General features: G+C 41.1%; 1 protein-coding gene across 2 annotated transcripts; it reads right to left on the minus strand.

Moving 5' to 3' along the window:
* Positions 1-1,343: 1,343 nt before the first annotated feature.
* TAGLN3 (transgelin 3) lies at positions 1,344-16,279 on the minus strand. Of its 2 annotated transcripts, none has more exons than XM_090031598.1 (5): positions 15,846-16,279; positions 15,312-15,493; positions 14,229-14,403; positions 7,313-7,415; positions 1,344-1,823 (listed from the first exon to the last, which is right to left on the minus strand). In XM_090031598.1, the coding sequence occupies exons 2-5, from the start codon at positions 15,489-15,491 to the stop codon at positions 1,682-1,684; spliced, it is 600 nt and encodes a 199-aa protein (XP_089887724.1). In that variant the 5' UTR covers positions 15,492-15,493; positions 15,846-16,279; the 3' UTR covers positions 1,344-1,681. The 2 variants fall into 2 exon arrangements, with proteins under 2 accessions (XP_089887724.1, XP_089887725.1); XM_090031599.1 differs by lacking the exon at positions 15,846-16,279 and adding an exon at positions 15,586-15,658.
* Between the last annotated feature and the right edge of the window lie 4,092 nt (positions 16,280-20,371).

Genomic DNA, 20,371 nt, shown 5'->3' on the forward strand with positions numbered 1-20,371 from the left:
CCACCTGCTGCCCCCAACCCCCAGGTCTCCAACCCCAGTGTGGGGGACACAGGGTGTATATGTGAGGTATGGGGGCAGGCAGGCAACCCACTGCAGTCTGAAACTCTGCCAGCCTGCAAGGGAAAAGTCACATGCACCCTGAGAGTGCTGGTGCACCACCTGACAACCAGCATTCCCTGCTTAGGCGATAGGCAGGCGGGAGTGCTGGTGCCCCCCCTGAGAGTGCTGGCCGGGGAGTGGGGGTACTAGAAGAAGTGCCACTAGACTTCTGGGCATACCCCTGGCACTTCCAGGGCGGCATGATCAGCCGTGGGGGGACCTGCCCCCTGATCAGCCTGATCGGCTATGCGGCGACTGCCCCCCACTTTCTCACTGGCCTCTGGGGGGCAAGTGCCCCCCCGACTCAGGAGGCACCAGGTGCCCATGAACCACATGTTTCTTCTTATACTTTGTACAAAAAGTGGCTGGATATGGTTGACATGGCCCAAAGAAGAAGAATGCAAACAAATGAACTGAAAGATCATATGGCCATTCTGTGATTTCTATGAGCAAAATGCTTTGTAGCCACCACTATATCTACCCAGAAACTAGAATGGCAATGATACTTGTTATAATCCTATAAGTTGCTATGGATAGACTCTTGGTTCAGGAAATCTAGTGCCAGCAACTTATCTGAGGTCCTCCACTACCTCCTATTGGCTACCAAAAGAATGGAACTAAAATATGTTACCAGGCAAATTTACAAATGCATATAGATTACTGAGTCAAACTAAAGACAGTTTAATTGGAATGGAAGTGTTCAGGTCACTTCTTATTTCTCTCCTCATATTTTAAACACGTTTTGGATTTCCAGATTCTGATCAATAGAAGTACCCAAAAATCTCAAGACAAAGCCTGATTTCATCACACTAGCAACCCAGGTTTGTAAAGTCTCAGGAAGTTTTGTTTCTTCTTTAAACCCAGAAGTCCTTTGAACACTGTGATGTTTACCTAAATCAAATCCAAATTCTGAACTAGGTCTCATCAGGTCTGAGATGCTAACACTGACACATCTAACATAAGTCAGATTCAGAGAATAATTTTTTCCTTTTCTGCTACAAAAACATTTAGGATTATGTCATTGTGCAAAAGCTACAATAAACAACTAACAACATCATGATGATTAGCATGCTAGGAAAACTGAGGCTTTGAAATGACACAGTTTTACAGAGTATAACACCAAACTGATATTCAACAAGCTGCCCTGTACTGGTAATTCTCATGGGTTTTTCCCCTTTGAAGAATCACTCTAAATGGAGGGTTTTTTTTAATTTAGCTTTATTTTAACAATATCATAACTGAATAGAAGGACGAGGTTACTTGTTGAGAGCTAGAGCTTTGTAATACAGAAGGTAACAGTTTGCAAATAAATAAATACAGAAAAATAGTCTTTGCATAGTTTGGAAGTGAAAAGCAGATGGCAGCAGTGCACAGTTTGAACTGGGACCCAACACCACACAGATCCACGTTCTTATCTGAGAAAAAATTGCAGCTGCAAAAAAGAAAAAAAAAAAAATCTTAAAGAGCACTAATTATTTAAAAAAAAAAGAAAGAAAATCAGGTTTGAGGCTGAAAGGGAACTAGCTAGGTTTTTCTAATCAGACCATGCTGCAGAATGCAAGTTTTCTCTACAGAGATCCATTCATATGATCTGCCGTGGCATTCCATAGCCCGTCATGCCAGATTGTGATGCTCCTTTGTTGCTACCCATTTGAAGTCCTATTACGTTCTGTCCCTGACGAAGCTGCTCTTCTGAAAATCCCCGCCGGTTCTGCTGCGCTTTCCTGTCCAGATGTAAAAGTAAAACACAATCACAGTCTGATTAAGCCCAGATAATCATAAAAGCCTGCAGGGCTCTGACCTGTGTTACAAATGTTCCCTCTGCACTGTCATACTTTATTTCATCATCCTGGCAGGAGGTGGACAATTCCAGCAATCTGATTATTTTTCTGTTGTTCGAAATGTGACAACCAAGTGCATGCAACCTTCATTGTGCCCCACATCCAGAGTCCCCAAGCCTTTTATCATTAAGACGCCAACAAAATTCTCACAAGTAAAATATTTCAAGTGTGATAGATGTGCACTCCAGTGAGGCTAATCTGTACAAGGCTATGGCTTTCATAAGCAACTAGAAAGTATCCTGCTGCAAGGTAGGATCAATGATCTGATTTTTTTTTTTTTTAAAAGGTACCCCCCAACTTAGTATCAAGCTATAGTAGGGGTGGAAACTGGGATTAACTCAAATGACTAAATGATAGAAGCAAGAATAGCCATTTTACTCAGAACGTAAAAATTAGATTTATTTGGAGAAAAAGAGCAGCTGTAACAGACAATTGACTTGCCCAGTGTCACCTAATGACTTAACAGCTGTTCCAGATGTGAAACCTTTAACTCTCCATCACCTGTTCACTACTCTGACAACTAAACCATATCTTTGCCATTGTAATAGTGCTGGTTCTTTGTCTCTTAATGAAATATAATGGCAATTCTTGCCTCTTTTTTGTTCCTGGCCCCAAACCTCTGGAGAATATTTCAATGTTGTTCAAAGGTGCCGCCCCTTTCTCCAGAAAAACCCAAGAGGAGATTTTCATAGCTCCTGTCAGAAGCTTGGCCTTTGCTGTGAACAACCCAGCTGGGAGTTATTTTATTTATTTATATATACATATACATATACATCTTGGATTTTTCATCTGTGTACATTTAGGGGGCAGGGGGAAAGCACTTAACAATTTTAAAAGACTCAAAATTTTCTACCTGCTTGGGAAGATGTTTGTCAACATACAGCCAAAGAAGAGCACAAAAACCAGCAGGGTTGCAGCAGTACTTTTTCCACCAGGGAATGACACCTCCCTGCTTCCCCACTTCAATATTCTCAGCAGGTGAGGTCACCTTGCAATGTTCCTTCCTACTTTAACTTTTCACCCCCTTCCTCCCTGCTATCATATTTAAATCCTACATTCAGATACTACAGGGATTAAAATTCATCTTTCCAGGCCTCTCTAAGGGCTTTATCCTTTAAGATGCTGAGCTCTCTGGCTCCAGTCCAGCAAAGCATGTAAATGCTGTTTCACTGGATTAGGCTCAGAGTGCTTAACACATTGCAGTAAGGATCCCCAATTCCTCCGATAACCAGGTTGCCCAAAAAAGGTGGAGGGTATCTATGGCCTGCAGTTTTTCAAAACAAGTGGGTAATTTTAATTCATTCAGGTTTGTGAGGCGATGAGCTGCACCCTGGTTGATGAACAAGTAGCTCAGGTATGGAAAGCAGTACAACCACGCCAACACGGTGCTTTGCTAGGGTAAGTAGTCCTGCTTCCTGCTCTACAGCTAAAACAGCTGCACAACTTCAGTACCTGAACATCTCATTCAGAGCTGGCTTGGGTATTTCTGCACTGTGATAGACTCTTAATCAACAGCAGACAAAACACAGACTGGGAGGGTCTAAAATTATTGGAAAAGAAGCAGCCATATTTTCCCTTTTGAAAAACTATTTTTAAGCACCCTAAAGCAAGCAATTCATCTAGAACACTAGCAACAGAGGACTTTTCTTTACTATTTTTATAAGCAAATTCACTGCTTTATTCAGGCACAGTAAAATAATCCTCTCCTTGTTTTAACGAAAACCTCAGAAACTAGTCCCACTTTCTTTTTCCCTATCATTTTAGGGTTAACTTGCTCCTTGGCTAAAAATAAGTTGAAGTCTAATTAAAGAGAGACAAAACTGTCATTGAAAAAAGAAACCCAAAGGAAATTCTGGGTTTGTTAATACTGGACGAGTACAGCTATAGTTGGCATTGTTCAACATTATCCTTGCTATAATACACACTATAATGTGTTAAGCTCTTTTTAGTCTCATTGATAACAGGAGCTGCTACTGTTTTTCTATGCAGAGTAATAGGACAGAGCTTGAGTAAAAAATGAGGAATACAGGAGGGCCTGACTTTCCTTTTAAGGTCGGGTTCAAGTTTTTATGCCCAATTTTCTACTTTGTGGGCATGTCTACACTTTGCTCTATGGCGACATAGCACTCACATGGGTCTACATGTGATTGGCAGCTATGTTGCCATAGCAATGAGCTCCTGCAGTATAGCATGCTGCTATGGCAATGTAGTGCTGAAATCTAACCATGGCTGCACGCATGGCGTAGTAACTATCCATAGTACACCATGCTTTAGTACTTCCAAAGAGAAGTACTAAAGCACAGCACCATAGCAACATTGCTATACAGTGACATGCAGAGGCACTGGACTCTACTGCAATTGAGAGTAACATGCTACATCAGTAGCATTTTTTCAGCAGCATTAATGATTATAAAATTGCAAAGCAATGAAGAATTGGATCACATGACTTCTAAGGAATTGCATATTTATGTAAGTGAGAGGGAAATCATTCCTGAATAATGTCTAAGAAAGTGTTTACACAACAAGGTTACACTGGTTTAGTTTAAACGGGGTTTTAAACTGGAGCGTATCCCTAGACAGATATCCTTCCATTTAATGCAGGATCCTTTCAATCTAGCTGAAGTCATGTAGGAATCAATCTAAGGATTACTGAGTGAAAGCTTTACTAAGCTTTTAAACCAAACACAGCATTTCCATGCAGGACTTTATACTGTTCAAAAACCTTTGAGATTATTTTGGTCCCAGTGTCATGAGTTTAGTCTCTATATTAAAGCTTGTAAGAGTTTAAATTAAAATTAAAATAATAGTCTCTGCACAGACCATCTTAAATCAATTCACTCATTGTCAGAGGGCCCACTCAGTGGTCTGTGCTTATTCACCTAAAAATCAAGCCCCCCCACCTAATGTTTAGTTAAATCAGTTACATGTTTAATACAGATAAGGTCTTCAACAGTCTTCTGCTTTTGCTGAACCTCATGGAGATATTCAGCTAAAGAAAGAAATATCAAGCACAAGTCTCCGCTGCCCATTTCATTTATATAACAAAGTGGAAAAAGCCCTCTTATGACCATATGACCACAGCATTTAAGGGAAATAACAGCAAAAAGATTACTTTTTTATCATCTTCATTTTCCCCTCAGATTGCCTGCCTGAAGCTTTAAGTCAAATTAATAATTTTGTTTTGAGAGAAAACTCTTCAGACAAGTATTATTTCAGGGCACAAAATTAATGCAGGACATAATGATGAATATTTTTAAAATCTTCTTTAAGTTAAACAGACCAAAGACTCGGGCCTTCTCTTTACTGGGAGAAAAAAGTGGGTTCTTAGCACATAAGCGATACAGAAGTAAAATGGACCACCTCTCTTACCCCTCTCCAAAGCTCCAAGAACCATGGCCTGCAATCCTTTGTTCCCCCTTTTAGGGGTGTGCAAAGCAGGCCCTATTCAATTCCAAATCAGGGGTCACTGTCCCTGATTCAATTTGGCTGAATCCAAACCTGAAGATTTGATGCTGATTCAGAGAATTAGTGATTTGGACATAGACACAGCTTTACATGTTTTTTCCACATACCTTGAGGTACCAGCGCAGCTTGTGAACACTGTAATGCTGGAGCAGAAGTGGACTGGAAGTACTTCTGGTCCACTTCCGGATCTGCCACCCCTCCCCCGCCCCAGTTTGGGAATCAGCCATCGGGGGGACCCCCGGTGCACCCGTTCCCCTCCACCCCCAAGACCCAGGAAGCACCAGTTACTCAGCCTGTTGGGGGGCAAGGAGGGGGCCCTAGTGCACTTCCCAGCAGACCCAGAAGTGGAACAGAAGTGCTTCTGGTCCACTTCCGGGTCTGCTGATGAGCACGCTGGGGAGCCTGTGCTCCCGTATGACACTCCATGTGCCCCAGCATCTCAGCATTCACTAAATGCCTGGAGGTATATAGAAAAAACATTTAAAGCTGTGCCTATGTCTGCATCTCCGAATCTTTCCGAATCTCTTTGAATCGATTTGGAGGGTTCCATTTCGATTCAGAGAAATTAAAAGGTCCTCTGATTTGATTCAGATTCAGAGATTCAGCCATCAAATCAGGCCAAATTGAATCAGAGGCCAAAGCTTTGTACAGCCCTAGTTCCTTTCTTCTTACTAGAGGGTTGAGGGGAGTAGCTGAAGACACTCAATGGGCTAGTGTCAACAGTGGAGGGACCTGAATATCTCAAGTCTTGTTTCTGTCCCTTAAAAGAGGATGATGCCAGGAAAATGTTCGTGAACTTGTAAAAGCCAAGTCCTGCTTCCTCCTCTGTGGTCAGAGTGGGCCCTGCTTCTGGTGATATGGCCATGCTACAAGGACAGACTTTGAGAGCCCTGTGTTGAATGTACGTTCAGTAGAGAAGACAGCCAGCTTTCATTTGGATGATGAAATAAACAAACTAAAAGGAGAGGGATGCAACTAGGAGCCAACTCTAACATACACCAGCCAAATGTTCCTGACCAACTACCTGCAGCCAGTTCTTGCCAACCAACATGGGTACTTTGAAACAAGCCTCTTAAAGGACCAATATTCATGCAAGCCCCTTTAAATATAGCATATAACCTCTGACAAAGTAGGCTGCTGCTTATGGAAGCTCAGGCCTCTCTGAACCAGTTAGATGCCACCTTGTCCTACCTTCTTCCTGAATACACAAATCAGCGCTCTCTGGAAGGTTTCTTCAAAACTCTTCTCCTGTCCCCACACACAGCCCTACAACAGAATTATTTGAGTGGGCTGCCTGGGAGAGGATCAAGAATTAGGGGCACAGATCCAGAGTTAGCATTAGCTTTGGCCATTATCAAGGATTGCAACCAAGTGCCCACAGCATGGCTTCAGGGCTGCTGTACAATTTGGGGAAGGATTCCTTCACTCCATCTACTCAGATGCACTGTGCGCCATTCTAGACAGCTGAGTCATGGTGAGTGGGCATTAAGTGTTTGGTCCCAACAGGGGACACTAATCCATTTGGAACGGTTGAAGAGCTAATGGTGCCAGTTGTCTCTCTGATGCTGGCCTTCACTTTTCTACATGACATTCTTCCCTTAGCAGAAAACCTCTCGATTACAAGGTATCCAGGTTGTAGCCATATTGGTTTAGAGGCAAAAGGAATCAAAACCTGTAGCAGAGGTGGTATCCTCTATTAGACCAACTAGATATTTGCAAAATAATTTTTTTTTTTGCAAATATCCTTTATTAGACCAACTAGATATCTGCTAAGAGTTTGGATTCCTCTCGATTACAAGGATATTTTGGAAATATTCCTCATTCCCAACTCATTTAATAAAACCCACTCTGTAATTAAAGGCAGACCCAGGGCAGTTATCTCTGCGAGGCTTTGCTGAGCACTTCACCTGTGAAACCAAGAAGGATCTCCTTTGTAACATTCATCATCCTTGGTGACAGCCAGGCTGCCTAAAGCCATTAAGGTTCTCTGTACTGCAGCCATGTCCTTCCCTAGAAAGCAAGACAGTAAAATTAATTTTAAAAACGTTTATTGTCCGTAGCCAAATTGCATGGCAGAAGTACTGTTTTCCCAGTGTTACTGTGCATTCATAGAGCTTCCCACCTGACAATGAAATTAATTCCCTGAACTATCCTAGGAAGCAGATCGGTATTTTCATCCATTTATAGGCTTAGTCTGAAGATCTAGCTGTAGCAGCAAGAGACGAGACAAGATCACTTCCTTTGCTAAAGTAGACTCCCTCTGCCTTGACTCAGCTACCTCAACAGAAGGCACCTTTTGTCAGCTTGATTTTTGTTACTGAGGGAGACAGACCGTAGCCAAGTTGACAGAAAATGTCCTATGTCTTCCCACTAGAAGGTTCTACTGCCATCACTCTGCCAGCAAATGTATGGCCGCTGCAGCTTGTAGTGTAGACAAACCCTGACTTGCTGAAGGTCACAAAAGAAGGGGCTGTTTGCAATTAGAATTCCAAAATACCTAGTTCCTAGTCCCATCTTTATATTTCCAGGCTTTCCATGCTGCTTGCTAAACTTCTGTAAGATCACCTAGAAGAGAAACAAGTACATGTGGGGCACATCCCCATGGGCAGGAACATGCGTTCCCCAGGGACAACTAGCAGCAGCACATAGTTGTCCCTGATGAATACTCCTGCACGTGCACTCTAGTGCAACAGCAAGTTGCCCCAGGTGGAGTAGGGGAAGCTGGAGCCAACACCTGGGATGGCCCCAGCAGCCTTACTTGGGGTTCTGGGGGCCTCCTGGGGCTCCAGCAGTGGTGATCCAGACATACAGATCCTAGCCAGCAGCAGGAGCATGCCTCTGGCCAACTGGGCTGTGATTTTGGGTGGCGCATGCTGCCACCATGTGTGCCAACCTGCTTTTTTTTTTTTTCCTCCTGGAGCAGGCTTTTTTTACACCGGGATCTCCCAGCATCAAAAAAACCCACAACACTACAAATTAGCAGTGCGGTGAATGCCTGTATGTATGGTGCATGCAGGTTGCAGTGCTGCAGACAGGTCTGCGGTGCCACAAACTGTGTGTGTGTTTGTGGGGATATGCCTGTGACGTCCAAATTCAGTGGGCAAATTTCACTTGAAAAAACAAAGTGCAGAGCAATCAGAAGCATTAGACATCACTTTCATCATGCAAAGCGTTCTAAGAAATTAGTGCCTGGACCACAGCAACACAGAGCAAATGGGGGTTAGGAAGCACAGGTGGGATGAGCAGAAGAGTTTGCTTTCTGAATGATAGGCAGGGAAATGGGCATGTGTAGGTGGAGGAATTTTAAAGCTCTGGCCTGTTGTTTGGGATGTCTGTTGTTCCTTCCTATTTGGTAGATTGTTTTGTCTTTTATCGTAAACTGCCCTGAGCCTTTTTGAGGAAAATGGCAAATAAATCTAATAAAAAACTGAATATTTAGGGCCTAGACACTAGCTCAGAGACAGGCTTGCTCCTGGGCTTGAGACCCCTCTCAGACTAGACTGCATCAAGGGTCTGTCTGTCACCAAGAATGCTGTGGCTTTTCTTGCTTCAAGCAGGAGTTGAACTTCCAGCGCTACTTGTATATGAGTTTCTACAAAATCCAAATAGAGCATAATCTAGCCCTTTAGGAGTTACAAGGCAGTTAATTCACACCAGCCCTTTCTTACACACCCATACAATAACTCCCCAGTTCACTAAATTGGTGTCCTATATGGCAATACATTTGAACTTCTTGAATTCCGTAACTATCGTCTCATGTCATCTATACACTTGCTTTCATTCAGCATCTATCTTCTTCTTCACTGTCTTTATTCATCTTCTCACCTTACACTTCCTGTTAGTCACTATGTTATATTTATACTTTCTACCATGCTGCCCCCCACCATATTTGGAACAACCTATTTCTTGTGTACTACCAGCCAGATTTCTACGAGTTCAGGCATTACCCACACACTCAAATACAAGTGTGTTCCACCCCCACCCCCCAGTAGAGATCAGCAGTTCAGTTGCCTGAAAGCTTTTCATTAAACCATTTTTTCCAAACATAATACCAACAAACAAGCTAACAAACATTTTCCTTGTTCTTCATTTTTCCTAGTTCATTCCCCTTCCTCAAATAAAAAAAAGAAATAAAAGGAAGAATATATTGGTTGCACCTCCCTTTCCTTTTCCATGTTTACTTGTAGGGAATAAAGTAGGGAAAAATGGAGTAAAAAATGGATATAATTTCCATTGGTCTACAAAACAGATGTAGACTACAATGAGGCATACATGCATCTGTCCATGTCTTATTGCTGGTCCATCCCAGTTTCTCCCGCATCTCCCCTTTCCTAAGCTATTATTCTGGGCTTGATCTGGTCTTTCTTTGACCGTCTGTTCTTCAAAATGGGAAAAACAAGGGTTAATCTAAGTTAAAAATATGCATGATGTTAAACACACGATGGTGTTAAACAGACAACAGAAAATACTTTACTCTCCAAAAAACTTTTCCAAATGAACTGTTGCAATCCAGATTGTGTGGATGGAAATCAAGCCTGAAGTGTTATATTTGGCATTTTTCTAACAAACTGCTGAGTAAGTTAAGAGGCACGATTCACCCACACCTGAAAGCACACAACTGTTTGCAATGAACACAACCACCAAGTGCAACACATCCAGCATCTTCCAAGTGTCAACATAATGCCACGAACTAAAGTTTGCAGGTATCTTATTGGTAGGGGTTGTTTCCTTATAAAATAATTGCCAGCTGGTGACCTCCTTTTCTTTACTGTGTCCATTAAAACAAGCTGCAGCAGCTTTGCTCTTTGCTTTCAGCAGGGCAGTTAGAGAGCCTGACATTTCATATATCCACCCCCCGCCCCCCAGAGTACAGCTTGAGGTTGTGGCATTCTAGGCCCCCTGGAGTAGCAGATGTACCATATGCTATAGCAGATGCAGTGTATAGTGTTGCCCCTCTGAGGCACCCCATGGAGCAAGGAGACAGAAGCTGGCTGTGATAAGGCAGGATGGGAAAAAGCATTTTAACTGAAAACAAAGATGACACATTTAAATAGCAGGAATTGGTGGCCAAATGACAGGATCAACCTGATTGAGCCATCTGTCTTCTTCCCCAACACATCACATCCAGCTCCAGCAGGCTGCCGCCAAAGCTCTGCTTTCACTAGCTCTGGGGAAGTGGGAGAAGGCACAAAGGAGAGACAGAGAGTGGAAAAGGATTGTCACACGATGAAACAAAGGAGCAGCCAAGTTCGGGCTCTGAACTGCCTCCCCGATAAATAGGAGAAGTCTGAAGAACACTGTTGGCCATGTGAATTCTGGTTCTGTGTGGAAACCTCTTGTGCTTAACCCCTTCTCCACAAAAGACAGGGGTTTTAAGAGATACAGTAGAGCAAAGGAAGACTACATCACAAACGGAGGTGGAGAAATTTCTTGTCAGTCAGCCAAATAGGATGACCATAATTGTACTGATAAGCTTTACACTGGGAAAAGGAAAACTGTAATACCAGCCATTTTGAACTTTATGCCCATCTTCAAAACCAACCTCTGCTCATGACTTGGAGACTCAGAAAATGGTAGTTAATACTCTCTCTCAGACACTAAACCACGCTAATGTACAACAAAACCTCATACAATTTTCTTCCGCCCCCAGCGTTTCTTGCAAAGACTGAAACATGGGGCACTCTAATTCTAGGCCCCTGCTGTCATTTTATCCAAACGCCAAACACCCATGTGTTAGTAGATACTAGTACATACAGAACTGCATAACATAGCAGAAGAGCTGGGTTGAATCAATTGTAGGGGGGGGATAATCTTGGAGCTGTCCATATAAGCAGCTGCAGAAAAAAGTCCATTTTGCTTGAGGCAAAGCTATCCAGAAGGTGCTGGATATCTGCCTCAGAGAGGAGGAGGACCTGGGAAATCAGTCCCAAAGAGAAAGGCTGCTCTGGGGGAGAGGACTTAAAAGTAGCATAGCTGCTTCCCTTCCAACAATGGATGCTGGAATTCATTCTTCCAGGGCTCCTTTCCCACAGCAGAGGACAACCTGGGAATTAGTTAAACTAAAGATATATCAATACAAAGTGAATGCTCAACTCATCCCCATATCCACCTTAGCTGTCCTCTTACAGCATTTTAATTCACTCTTACCCAAACTGAAATGCCTCAGCATTGCCACAGCAGTGGTACTGCTGCAGTGAGAGAATAAGCGGGGCATGAACCAAAACAGGATTAACAGTTGCTGCATCATCTCAGAATGGAGATGCTCTGGCTGTGGAAAGCTGGACCGAGCTGGGACAACAGTGTGAGGAACACTTGTGTGACACCTTGTGTGAATGCTTGGCACCCCATTTACTGTCAGGATTGCTCAACAGAGCAATGAGAGAAAAGGAAAAGATATGAGCATTTTTCCTTCATTTCTTTCGTTTTTTTTTTTAAAGGAAGAACCAGGATTTGTAAGTTTATTTGCATGATGCTGAACTAGTCCAAGAATCAAAGGCTATACCAAACAGTACCTAAAAGGAATTAATACCCCAGAAAGTGAATGGGAGACAATCATCTGCCTCTTGAATAGGTTATTAGATGAGTGGATTTCTGCTACCCCATGCTCACCCCCACAAGAAGTGGAAGACTACTTAGAGTAGATTAGACAAAATCCTGGAAGAGGAAACAACCCTGCCATAATGCCCCAGTCTGCCCAGGTAAATGAGATCCAGCCAGCATTTTCAGTGCATGTGCATCTAGAAGAGGTTCATGAATCATCAAAATTTTATTATGTAGGCAAGACAGCATCTGTCTAAGCCATCCACCCTCATACTCAACTGCCTTTGTATAGCTGAGGAAGCCTGTTTCCTACTTAACAGTGTCTCAAGCAGATCCATCTTCCTTTCCTCCATGCAACACCACAGCTATTACCAAATTGACTAAACTCTCCAACAGTCTCCTCTACCCATTGTTTTGTTTCTCTGCATTTCACCCTTTTCATCCACCCTGTTACACTCCACCTTTCCAAATCATTTTAGTTAATTCCTACTTTCAGTAAGCCTGAGTCCATTTCTTCTGAGTCCTTGCACAGTGCTCCAGTATCACTTTGCAGAGAAATACCCCAGAACACACAGGTTAAGGACAAAAATTACACATAAACCAGTATAAGTGATCAGAAACTAGTTAAAGTCTGTAACACAACAGAAATTTGGTGCACATAAGCTGCTTTCAGATGGCCAGAACCAATTTAAGATAAACCTGGATGGATGTAGTATCAGATTTAACTGATTTAGGTTAAATCGGTTTATTAAAATTTCTGTCCCAGATCCCCTCCATATTCAAGTTAACTCACAGCCCTGCCAGCATCCCAGGTTGCTTTGCACATCCCCAGCAAACCCCACCCCCCAACACACACAGGGTGAGCAGGCTAGCCTTGGCCCAAGCTGTGTGTTACAGCTGAGCAGGAAAGCATGGTCTAGCACCCGTTGGCTTCTGGCCTGAGCCACTGCAGGCATGTGGCTGCATTTTCAAAATCAAAAGTGAATGACCATTCACTTGCTTATCAGTTCAATCTCTGCAGTTTAAACTAACCCACAAAGATTGAATCAATTTAGCCTCAGGCTTTTTGACAGTCTGTACTTAGCAACATTGTGGGTGTGTCTACACATGTAGTTATATGCATCTAAACTTAATGCAACTTTGGTTAAGGCATATTAAAGCAATTTAGGCACATATCTACATGTAGACATGTTAATGTGTATTAAATTTGAGCTGGTATATCTAAATCGCATTACCCCATGTGTAGCCATGCTAATGCACATTAATGGGTGTGCATTAATTGATGCACAGAGTTAATGTGCATTAGAAGTCTAAACACGGGCTAATGAGATTTAGCTATGCCAGCTTAAATTTGGTACTTACTTTAAGCAAATATCAAATTTAGGCAGGATTAGCCTAAAATCACCATTTTTAAGGCACATTAAGGGTGTATACATGTGAACATGCACCCTTAATGTGCCCTTAAAATGGTGATTTTAGGTTAATCCTGCTTAAAAGGGCCATGTGTAGACAAGCTCTGTATGGAATAGAAAGTCTAGAAATGGATGGACCACAACACAAGAGGACAAAGCAATATGAACAACCTTTACAAAAAGAAGAAAAGCTTCAAGACAAGTAATAGAAACCATTCCTGGTTCCTGTGTGGAATGAAGCAAACATACCTAGATTTGAGCTACTGCAAACTCATGAATGCATTCTGAATTTTGATCTGTATGTTTCCATAGTGATCTTTTCAAAGAGAAAAGACGGTGAGCTGACAACTATGGAAACCAAAGTCCCATCTTTTTCTGTGTTGATTTTTGCTTTTAAAGTTGTCACGATGAATAAGAAGAAGAAAATTCAAGTATATTTCCCTGTGAGTAGCGATTTCTTCTTTTTTTAAAGGAATCAGTTTTGTAGCTACAGTTTGTGCCTAATATTTAATTTGAAACCAACAATAAAAGCTTGTCACTAAAAAAGAGCATACCCTGTTTACTATTAGTAGCAGTTTGCTGGGAAATAATTACTTAAGGGAACATTAGTTTTATTAGGTCTGTGGGTTTGTCAGAATAATGGCTTTTGGATAGCACATTAGTCTGAAAAGATTCCATTTTGTCCTTGGGGTAATATAAATCCCTTAGAGGAGATAATGCACCTCCAGAAGAACATGGTAATGAGTAAAGCAAACAGAAGCAAAAAGATAATTACATTAGAGAATTATCCCTAGACAAAATGCAGAATACAATGAAGATCAAAGCAGGGTACAGTGAAGACTACAGTCTTAGGTCCAAAATTATTTTTTACCTTCCCACAAATCCACTGTCTGGAAAATATCTGTTGTTCTAACTCCATAGACTTCAGCAGCTTTTAAGAACTGTGATATCTGCTCCATCTGCTTGAAAGCCATTTTTGATTCAGAGATCTTTGGAATAGGCTCTTTTCCCTTTGGATGTAAACTGTTTATTAACTTGCACAACAACTAAGAGACAAAAATAGAAGCAGAATTTAAAACACAGTTAGTTCCAGATCAGTAAACTAGAAGGTAATTTCTGTGTAGGGGATTACACCGAGCAAGAGCTCCGACGTGGGTAGAATCTCTTGGGGAAATCATTTCTTTAATTAAAAAAAAGAGAGAGAGAGAGAGAGAGAGAAAAAAGCTACAATTGGCAATAATTTAAGTGTATAAAAATCCTATTAAAGCTTTCACTTAATGATCCCGATAGCCTGACTAAACAAATCTCGGCCTGCATTTGTCAGAGGTTATGTAAGAACTGACAGCAGAAGAAAAAAGCTCCACGCCTGAGGTGAAGCAAATTAAACAGAATCAATTGAAATACTGTTAAAACCACTTTGGCAAAGATTTGCTAATTAGCCAAAGTCTTACAGCACAATGCAAACAGCAGCATCTGTGTTTATTCAATAAACCAATGGAATACAATGTAAGAGTTTTAAAATTATTCCCAAAGAGAAGACAATTATGACAATCTAATACACCAAGGTTTCTTCTTTCTATATACATTATATATTATATGATATACTATATTTATATAATATACTTCAACGCTACATGTATTTTTTTTAAAGTACCTGCTTCGTTTAAAAAGCAAATTGGTATAGCTGCATGAGAAATGATAGTGCAGGAATGAGTCATCTTGTCTATGTTATATTCATATCCATCCCAATATGCTGGCAGAAAAAGAAACAGTCTGAGATGGAAACATTTCCTGATCAGAAGGAAATCAGTATATCAGTGTATTAGTTACTTGGCAATGAGCTGTAGCAAATTTAGCCAGATGAAAACAGAAAATTACGGGACAGATGTTAATGTACAATAATTCACTGAACATTGAGTGAATGCAATATGTGAAATAAGGTAACAACACTTACTGTTCCATCCATCAACCATTTTTGAAAATGTTGCCTTCCAGGAGGTGGCTGCTCTATCTTTTCTCCGCACTGTGTCATAATCCAGTTCACCAGCCTGGTCTCTAATTCTGGGTCATATTTCTGTTCAATCTTTTCCTGCACTTCTCGGCTTAAGCCATAGCTGGGTCCTCTGTTAGCCATGTCTGGAGCAAAAACACAAATCATTAATTTAGAAGGTTCTCATCATGCAGTTGGAAAGCAGCATAAAAGAATGAGAGGAAAGAGTTCAGCATACATGTTACACAGATGAACTGCCAAAATCCAAAACAAAAATAAGTACGGGTGGAGAAAGGGTATGGGTGGGTGTAGACGTGTGATAGTTGGGGGTGGGGAAAGCAAGTCTCTTATAAAAAACAGAACAGAAGCAACAATCAAATTATAATTTAAAACAAAGTTGCAAGTGAAGCTTCACCACAGGAACAAAGAGGTTATAGAAGAGCTTCAGAGGATTGTTCTGTCTGTCAGTAAATCCCAAAGTCCTTTCAATTTGCCTACCTAATATCTGCTAATACAGTGAAGATTATACATCGAAGCTCAAGGGATCCTTTTTAAGACGCAATCGGTCCTTCTCAGCACCAGCGCAGGTCTAGCGATCCAGGGACCATCAAATTGAGAGCATCAGTAAGTTTAAGAGGAGATGGAGGCTGCTGCAACGCCCTGCTGCTGCTGCAGCAGCAGCATGGTGATTTGAAGAATGCTGTATCGATTTGATTTTCCTTGCATATGAGGAGGGTCAAAGCAGGGGCGTTGCTAAGAGCCTACTCAGTCACGGCTAGGGAGTCCAGTTTATCTCTCTCGCTCATCGACAGTCAGCTTCCCTGCTTTGTGCTGTTCACTTTCCAGATTCAACTGACTTCTGTGTGTTCATCCCATTCTATTCAACCCCCTGCAGCATCAGAGAGCCATTTTAGCACTCTAGAGTTAAAAGATTTACAGGAGAACTGAAGTCGGTATTCTTCCACTATCCCCATGAAATGAAAACAATAGATTTTGGAATGGCTGAAGAATCTTCTTTTTACTGCTCTCAACCTTAAATGCTAGAATCCTTGAAGGCTGCAGAGAGGACAGTGAGAGACTGTCAGCTGGGGCATTATTAGGGTTGCAAAGGTAAAATTAAAGAAAGAGTAAGTGACTAGGCAAAAGAAAAAAAAGAGAGACAAAGCTTAATATATCTTCCTTGCCACATGATGTATTATCTTATCAAACAGTCTCCCAAGGAAAGTGCTAGAAGCCCTATCACTTGGGACATCAAAGACATGCTTGGACTAAGAACTAGCCAAAATGCTGTAGGGAGTAAGGGCCAAGTCTTCGGTTGGAGTGAGTCAGCACAGATCTGTTGATGTCTAAGATGCAATTCCAGTTTTTGCTCACTGATCTTACTCCCCTATTACAGCAGCAGGGGATAGACTTGATAACCCAAGACGTTTTTCTTCTAACTTGCAGTTTTAGGATTTGTAAAGAAAACCCGTTTTACACCTGTTCTAGTCACACAGGCTGCATTAAACAGCATTTGTCCTTGCTCTAAATTTGTCCTGAGCTAAAATGGTTCCTTCTGGACGCATGAATCATGTTGCCTCTGTACACAAGGAGTCTGATGAGGCCTGATGCAAATTCAAAAATCACATCTTTTCCAATTAAACTTTCTCCATGATTTTTTTTACCTTTTTTACAACTTATTTATCTCACTATCTTCTCACCCATTTTGTTCACATTTGGAAGCGCTCAGATTTATATTGCCCAAGATGCCCTGAGGCCTAAGCAGACTCAGGAGATGAAAAATTTAATGGAGTACCTCATTCATTCTTGTCTGCTACAAGCATTTAATGTAGTGCTTTCCATTTCATGCACTGGTAATTTTAAAACCCCTGAAATATTTTCTTACATAATTCAGCTGCTCCAGAGTGTGTTACGTGACAAGGCTATTATTTAGGTCCTTTCTGTGCCATAGGGCACGTTGTTATAGGCTCACTGAATGGAACCACTACAGAAAACAAAGACAAAGACATCAAACCAAGCTTTCAGAAGGTGAGAAATTTAAGTTGCATCAGTCACAGTGAGACCAATACATGGAAATGATTGTCTTTCCACACAAACTAATGGCTAAGAGCCACAGCGTGCACTATTTAGCCTATTGCCACATGGAGTAGAGGGAACTTGGGGTTTGCACTTGCAGCTCCATCTTAGCATTCTTTCAGTGGCTACGTGTTGTACATCTTTCCACGGAAGTAGCAGAGGAATCAGGACCCACTGTGGGTGGGATATAAAGAAACCATCTAGCTTCACGCTTGTTCTCAGCTTTATTCACAAAAGGATGCCCTTCCATCCCATCACATCTAAGCCCATCAACTGCCCATGGAACTGGTTCTCAAGGGAATGTTCTACCCAGAGGGAGTTATGCAAAGTTCTGGACCATTTTTAACAAGTTGTAGAAAAGAAGAGAAGTTTCCGAAGACAGAAAGAAAACTAGCGCCATGTCAAATGTTAAAAAAGCTAAAATGGGAAGATGTGAGTTAATGCAGATCTATCACTCTGACAAGCAGTCCTAGAGCAAAAAATAGGCCAGCAGTTATGGAATTGGAGACTTACAGGAAAGTAATTTAGTGTTTATTAATCAATATGATTTGAAGTAGCTAGATTGTGTCAAAACAAACCACATCATTTTTATGAGATTTCTGTAAGATATTTAGATTGGGGTGGCATGACAGTGAGAAATTAAATGGTTTAAATTTGGGTTAACTGATAGGTCTTGAAATACAATAATAAATGAGGACGTATCATTGATCAGATACATTTTAATTGGGTCCCACACGGTTCAGTTCTTGGCCCTGTTATAAACACTTTATCAGTAACCTGAATGAAAATAAAATCACTTGCCCTAAAAACTGCATGCCAATTATACAATGATAATGAAGAAAAAAAAATGAAGAAGCAAGCTCTTTATCCACAACCCACTGAAATTCTTTAATAGGCCGAACAGGGGCAAACAATAGATTTGACAACATGGTGCAATAGAAAATTGCAACAGAAGTAGAAGATTGCAACTGATCAAGGACTCTGCCCTGGGAAATGATGTTTCTGAAAGAATTCAGAAAGCCATAGAAGACAATCAGCTTTGCATGAGCTCTCAGTACAACCCTGCAGCTGAGAGGGCTAGCACAACCTTTAGACACATAACAAGGGGATGAGAAGCAAATTGTATGGCCTTCCTTGTGCTATAGATCAACTAGATAATCACACTGTTCCCTTTTGGCCTTCAAATCTATTAAAATGGGATACAAATGCTGGGGAAAAAAAAAGGATTAACTTACCCATGATGCTTATTTAGATAAGGGATACCTGGATCATACTCAATATCTGTAGAGAAGGAGGATGAGAACATTGATGCCCCCAGTGCCACAAATATACAATCCTAACACCTATTCAGATTCACCACTTTCTTGCTGCCTCAGTTGCTGTTACATCACTGGACTATCTTATTGGTCTGAGGCTTTAACTAGGGTACAAGTACAGTTACGCCCAAATCCACTGGGCCTGGCTTCACCATACCGTAATAGACCCCTTTACTGTTAAATCTGTAGTATGCCTTTGGCTATAATTATAAACACTCTTCCAGGCAGATACGGGAGAATATTATCCAGTCTTTTAGACAATATACTGAACTCTACACAGCTAAAAACACGACCAATGTATTTGTTTACTTGAAAGTGCATTTCACAGTTATCAGTTGCTTACCTTAACTGCTGGATGTGTGGTTTGCGTGGTCCTTCTCTACAATGTCTCATGAAAAACAGCAGACCACTGAGTCAGCTACACATGCCACTATTTTCTACATAGGTAGGAATGACCTTGGGGAAATAGGACAATTTCTCATTTGAACATACTGTTTTGGACAAGGTTTCAGTGCTGTATATTACAGCAAGACTGAAGAGTTTCCAATACCCTGTCAGCTGCAGTGTCATAACTCATTCCAGGTTCTTCTCAGAAAGACAAGTATGCATTTTTATGTGGTTAAAAGTAGCATGATGCAATAAATCGCAGGGTCCCTATAATGACTGCCAGTGGGATTAAGAAAAAGCATCTAGCCAAAATTAGCATAAAAATGACAGAGCAGCAGGCAGGGCCCCACTCAGCTTCTGTGAAAAGTACCATTGTTTGCATTTTTTCAAAGGGATGAATTGAAAGCCTTTTAAAAAGGCAAACACTTAATTGCCATTTAACTAAAAAAGGAGCTGTTAGATATAACAGAGTCAGACATTATAGCAAAGAAAGGACAAAAGTAGAATATATACTGGCTTACTGTAAAAATAAATATATGTTAAACTGCATTAATGAAGCTGAGCACTCAGGAAACAGAAAGCACTTGCTCAATAGTTAAAGTCTTTAAAGATAAAAAGAATAAAAGATTGTTAAGTGACGGGGTCAACATACTAGTATTAGTTCATCATTAAAAACAGTCTAATTTCTATATGGTTTATAGCTACCACTATAATTTTTATATACTTGAATCCCCGCCACCCCAAGAAAATGCTTTTTCTCCAATGTATGCATCATTCAAGGATTGTACCAAAATGCTAGACAACTTGCATTCCCAGCTTCAAAAAGACATTAGATTTTGCTTTGTGAACTAAATAGCACCGGGGGCTTTGCAGATGATCTGAAACAAAATGTCAGTCAAGAGCATAACTGGTCACCTGGATAAATTATATTTTACCATTACTTGTTTATCACTACAAATCAACTGGGAGGGGTAGGGGGTAGAAAAAAATTATTTTCCTGTTTTGTTTTTCAAAAAGCTGAAATTTTTAGGTCTTGAGCTGCATATTGGGCAAGAATGTACACTACTAATTTTAATGACCTGGATGGGATAAATACAGCCAGGTATTGACAATACACTAATTAAACTTGCATTAAAATCAGCTAGACATCCCAGTTGAGTCCACTGTCAATATTCAGTCTCTTTGTACCAAGGTAGCTGGGACAGGATTCTCAGCCCGAGTATGTCTCTGGTAAGTAGTCGATAA

This window comes from Crocodylus siamensis, chromosome 1, assembly GCF_052110815.1.
Source record: "Crocodylus siamensis isolate JL-2025a chromosome 1, ASM5211081v1, whole genome shotgun sequence".
Classification (NCBI taxonomy): domain Eukaryota; kingdom Metazoa; phylum Chordata; order Crocodylia; family Crocodylidae; genus Crocodylus; species Crocodylus siamensis.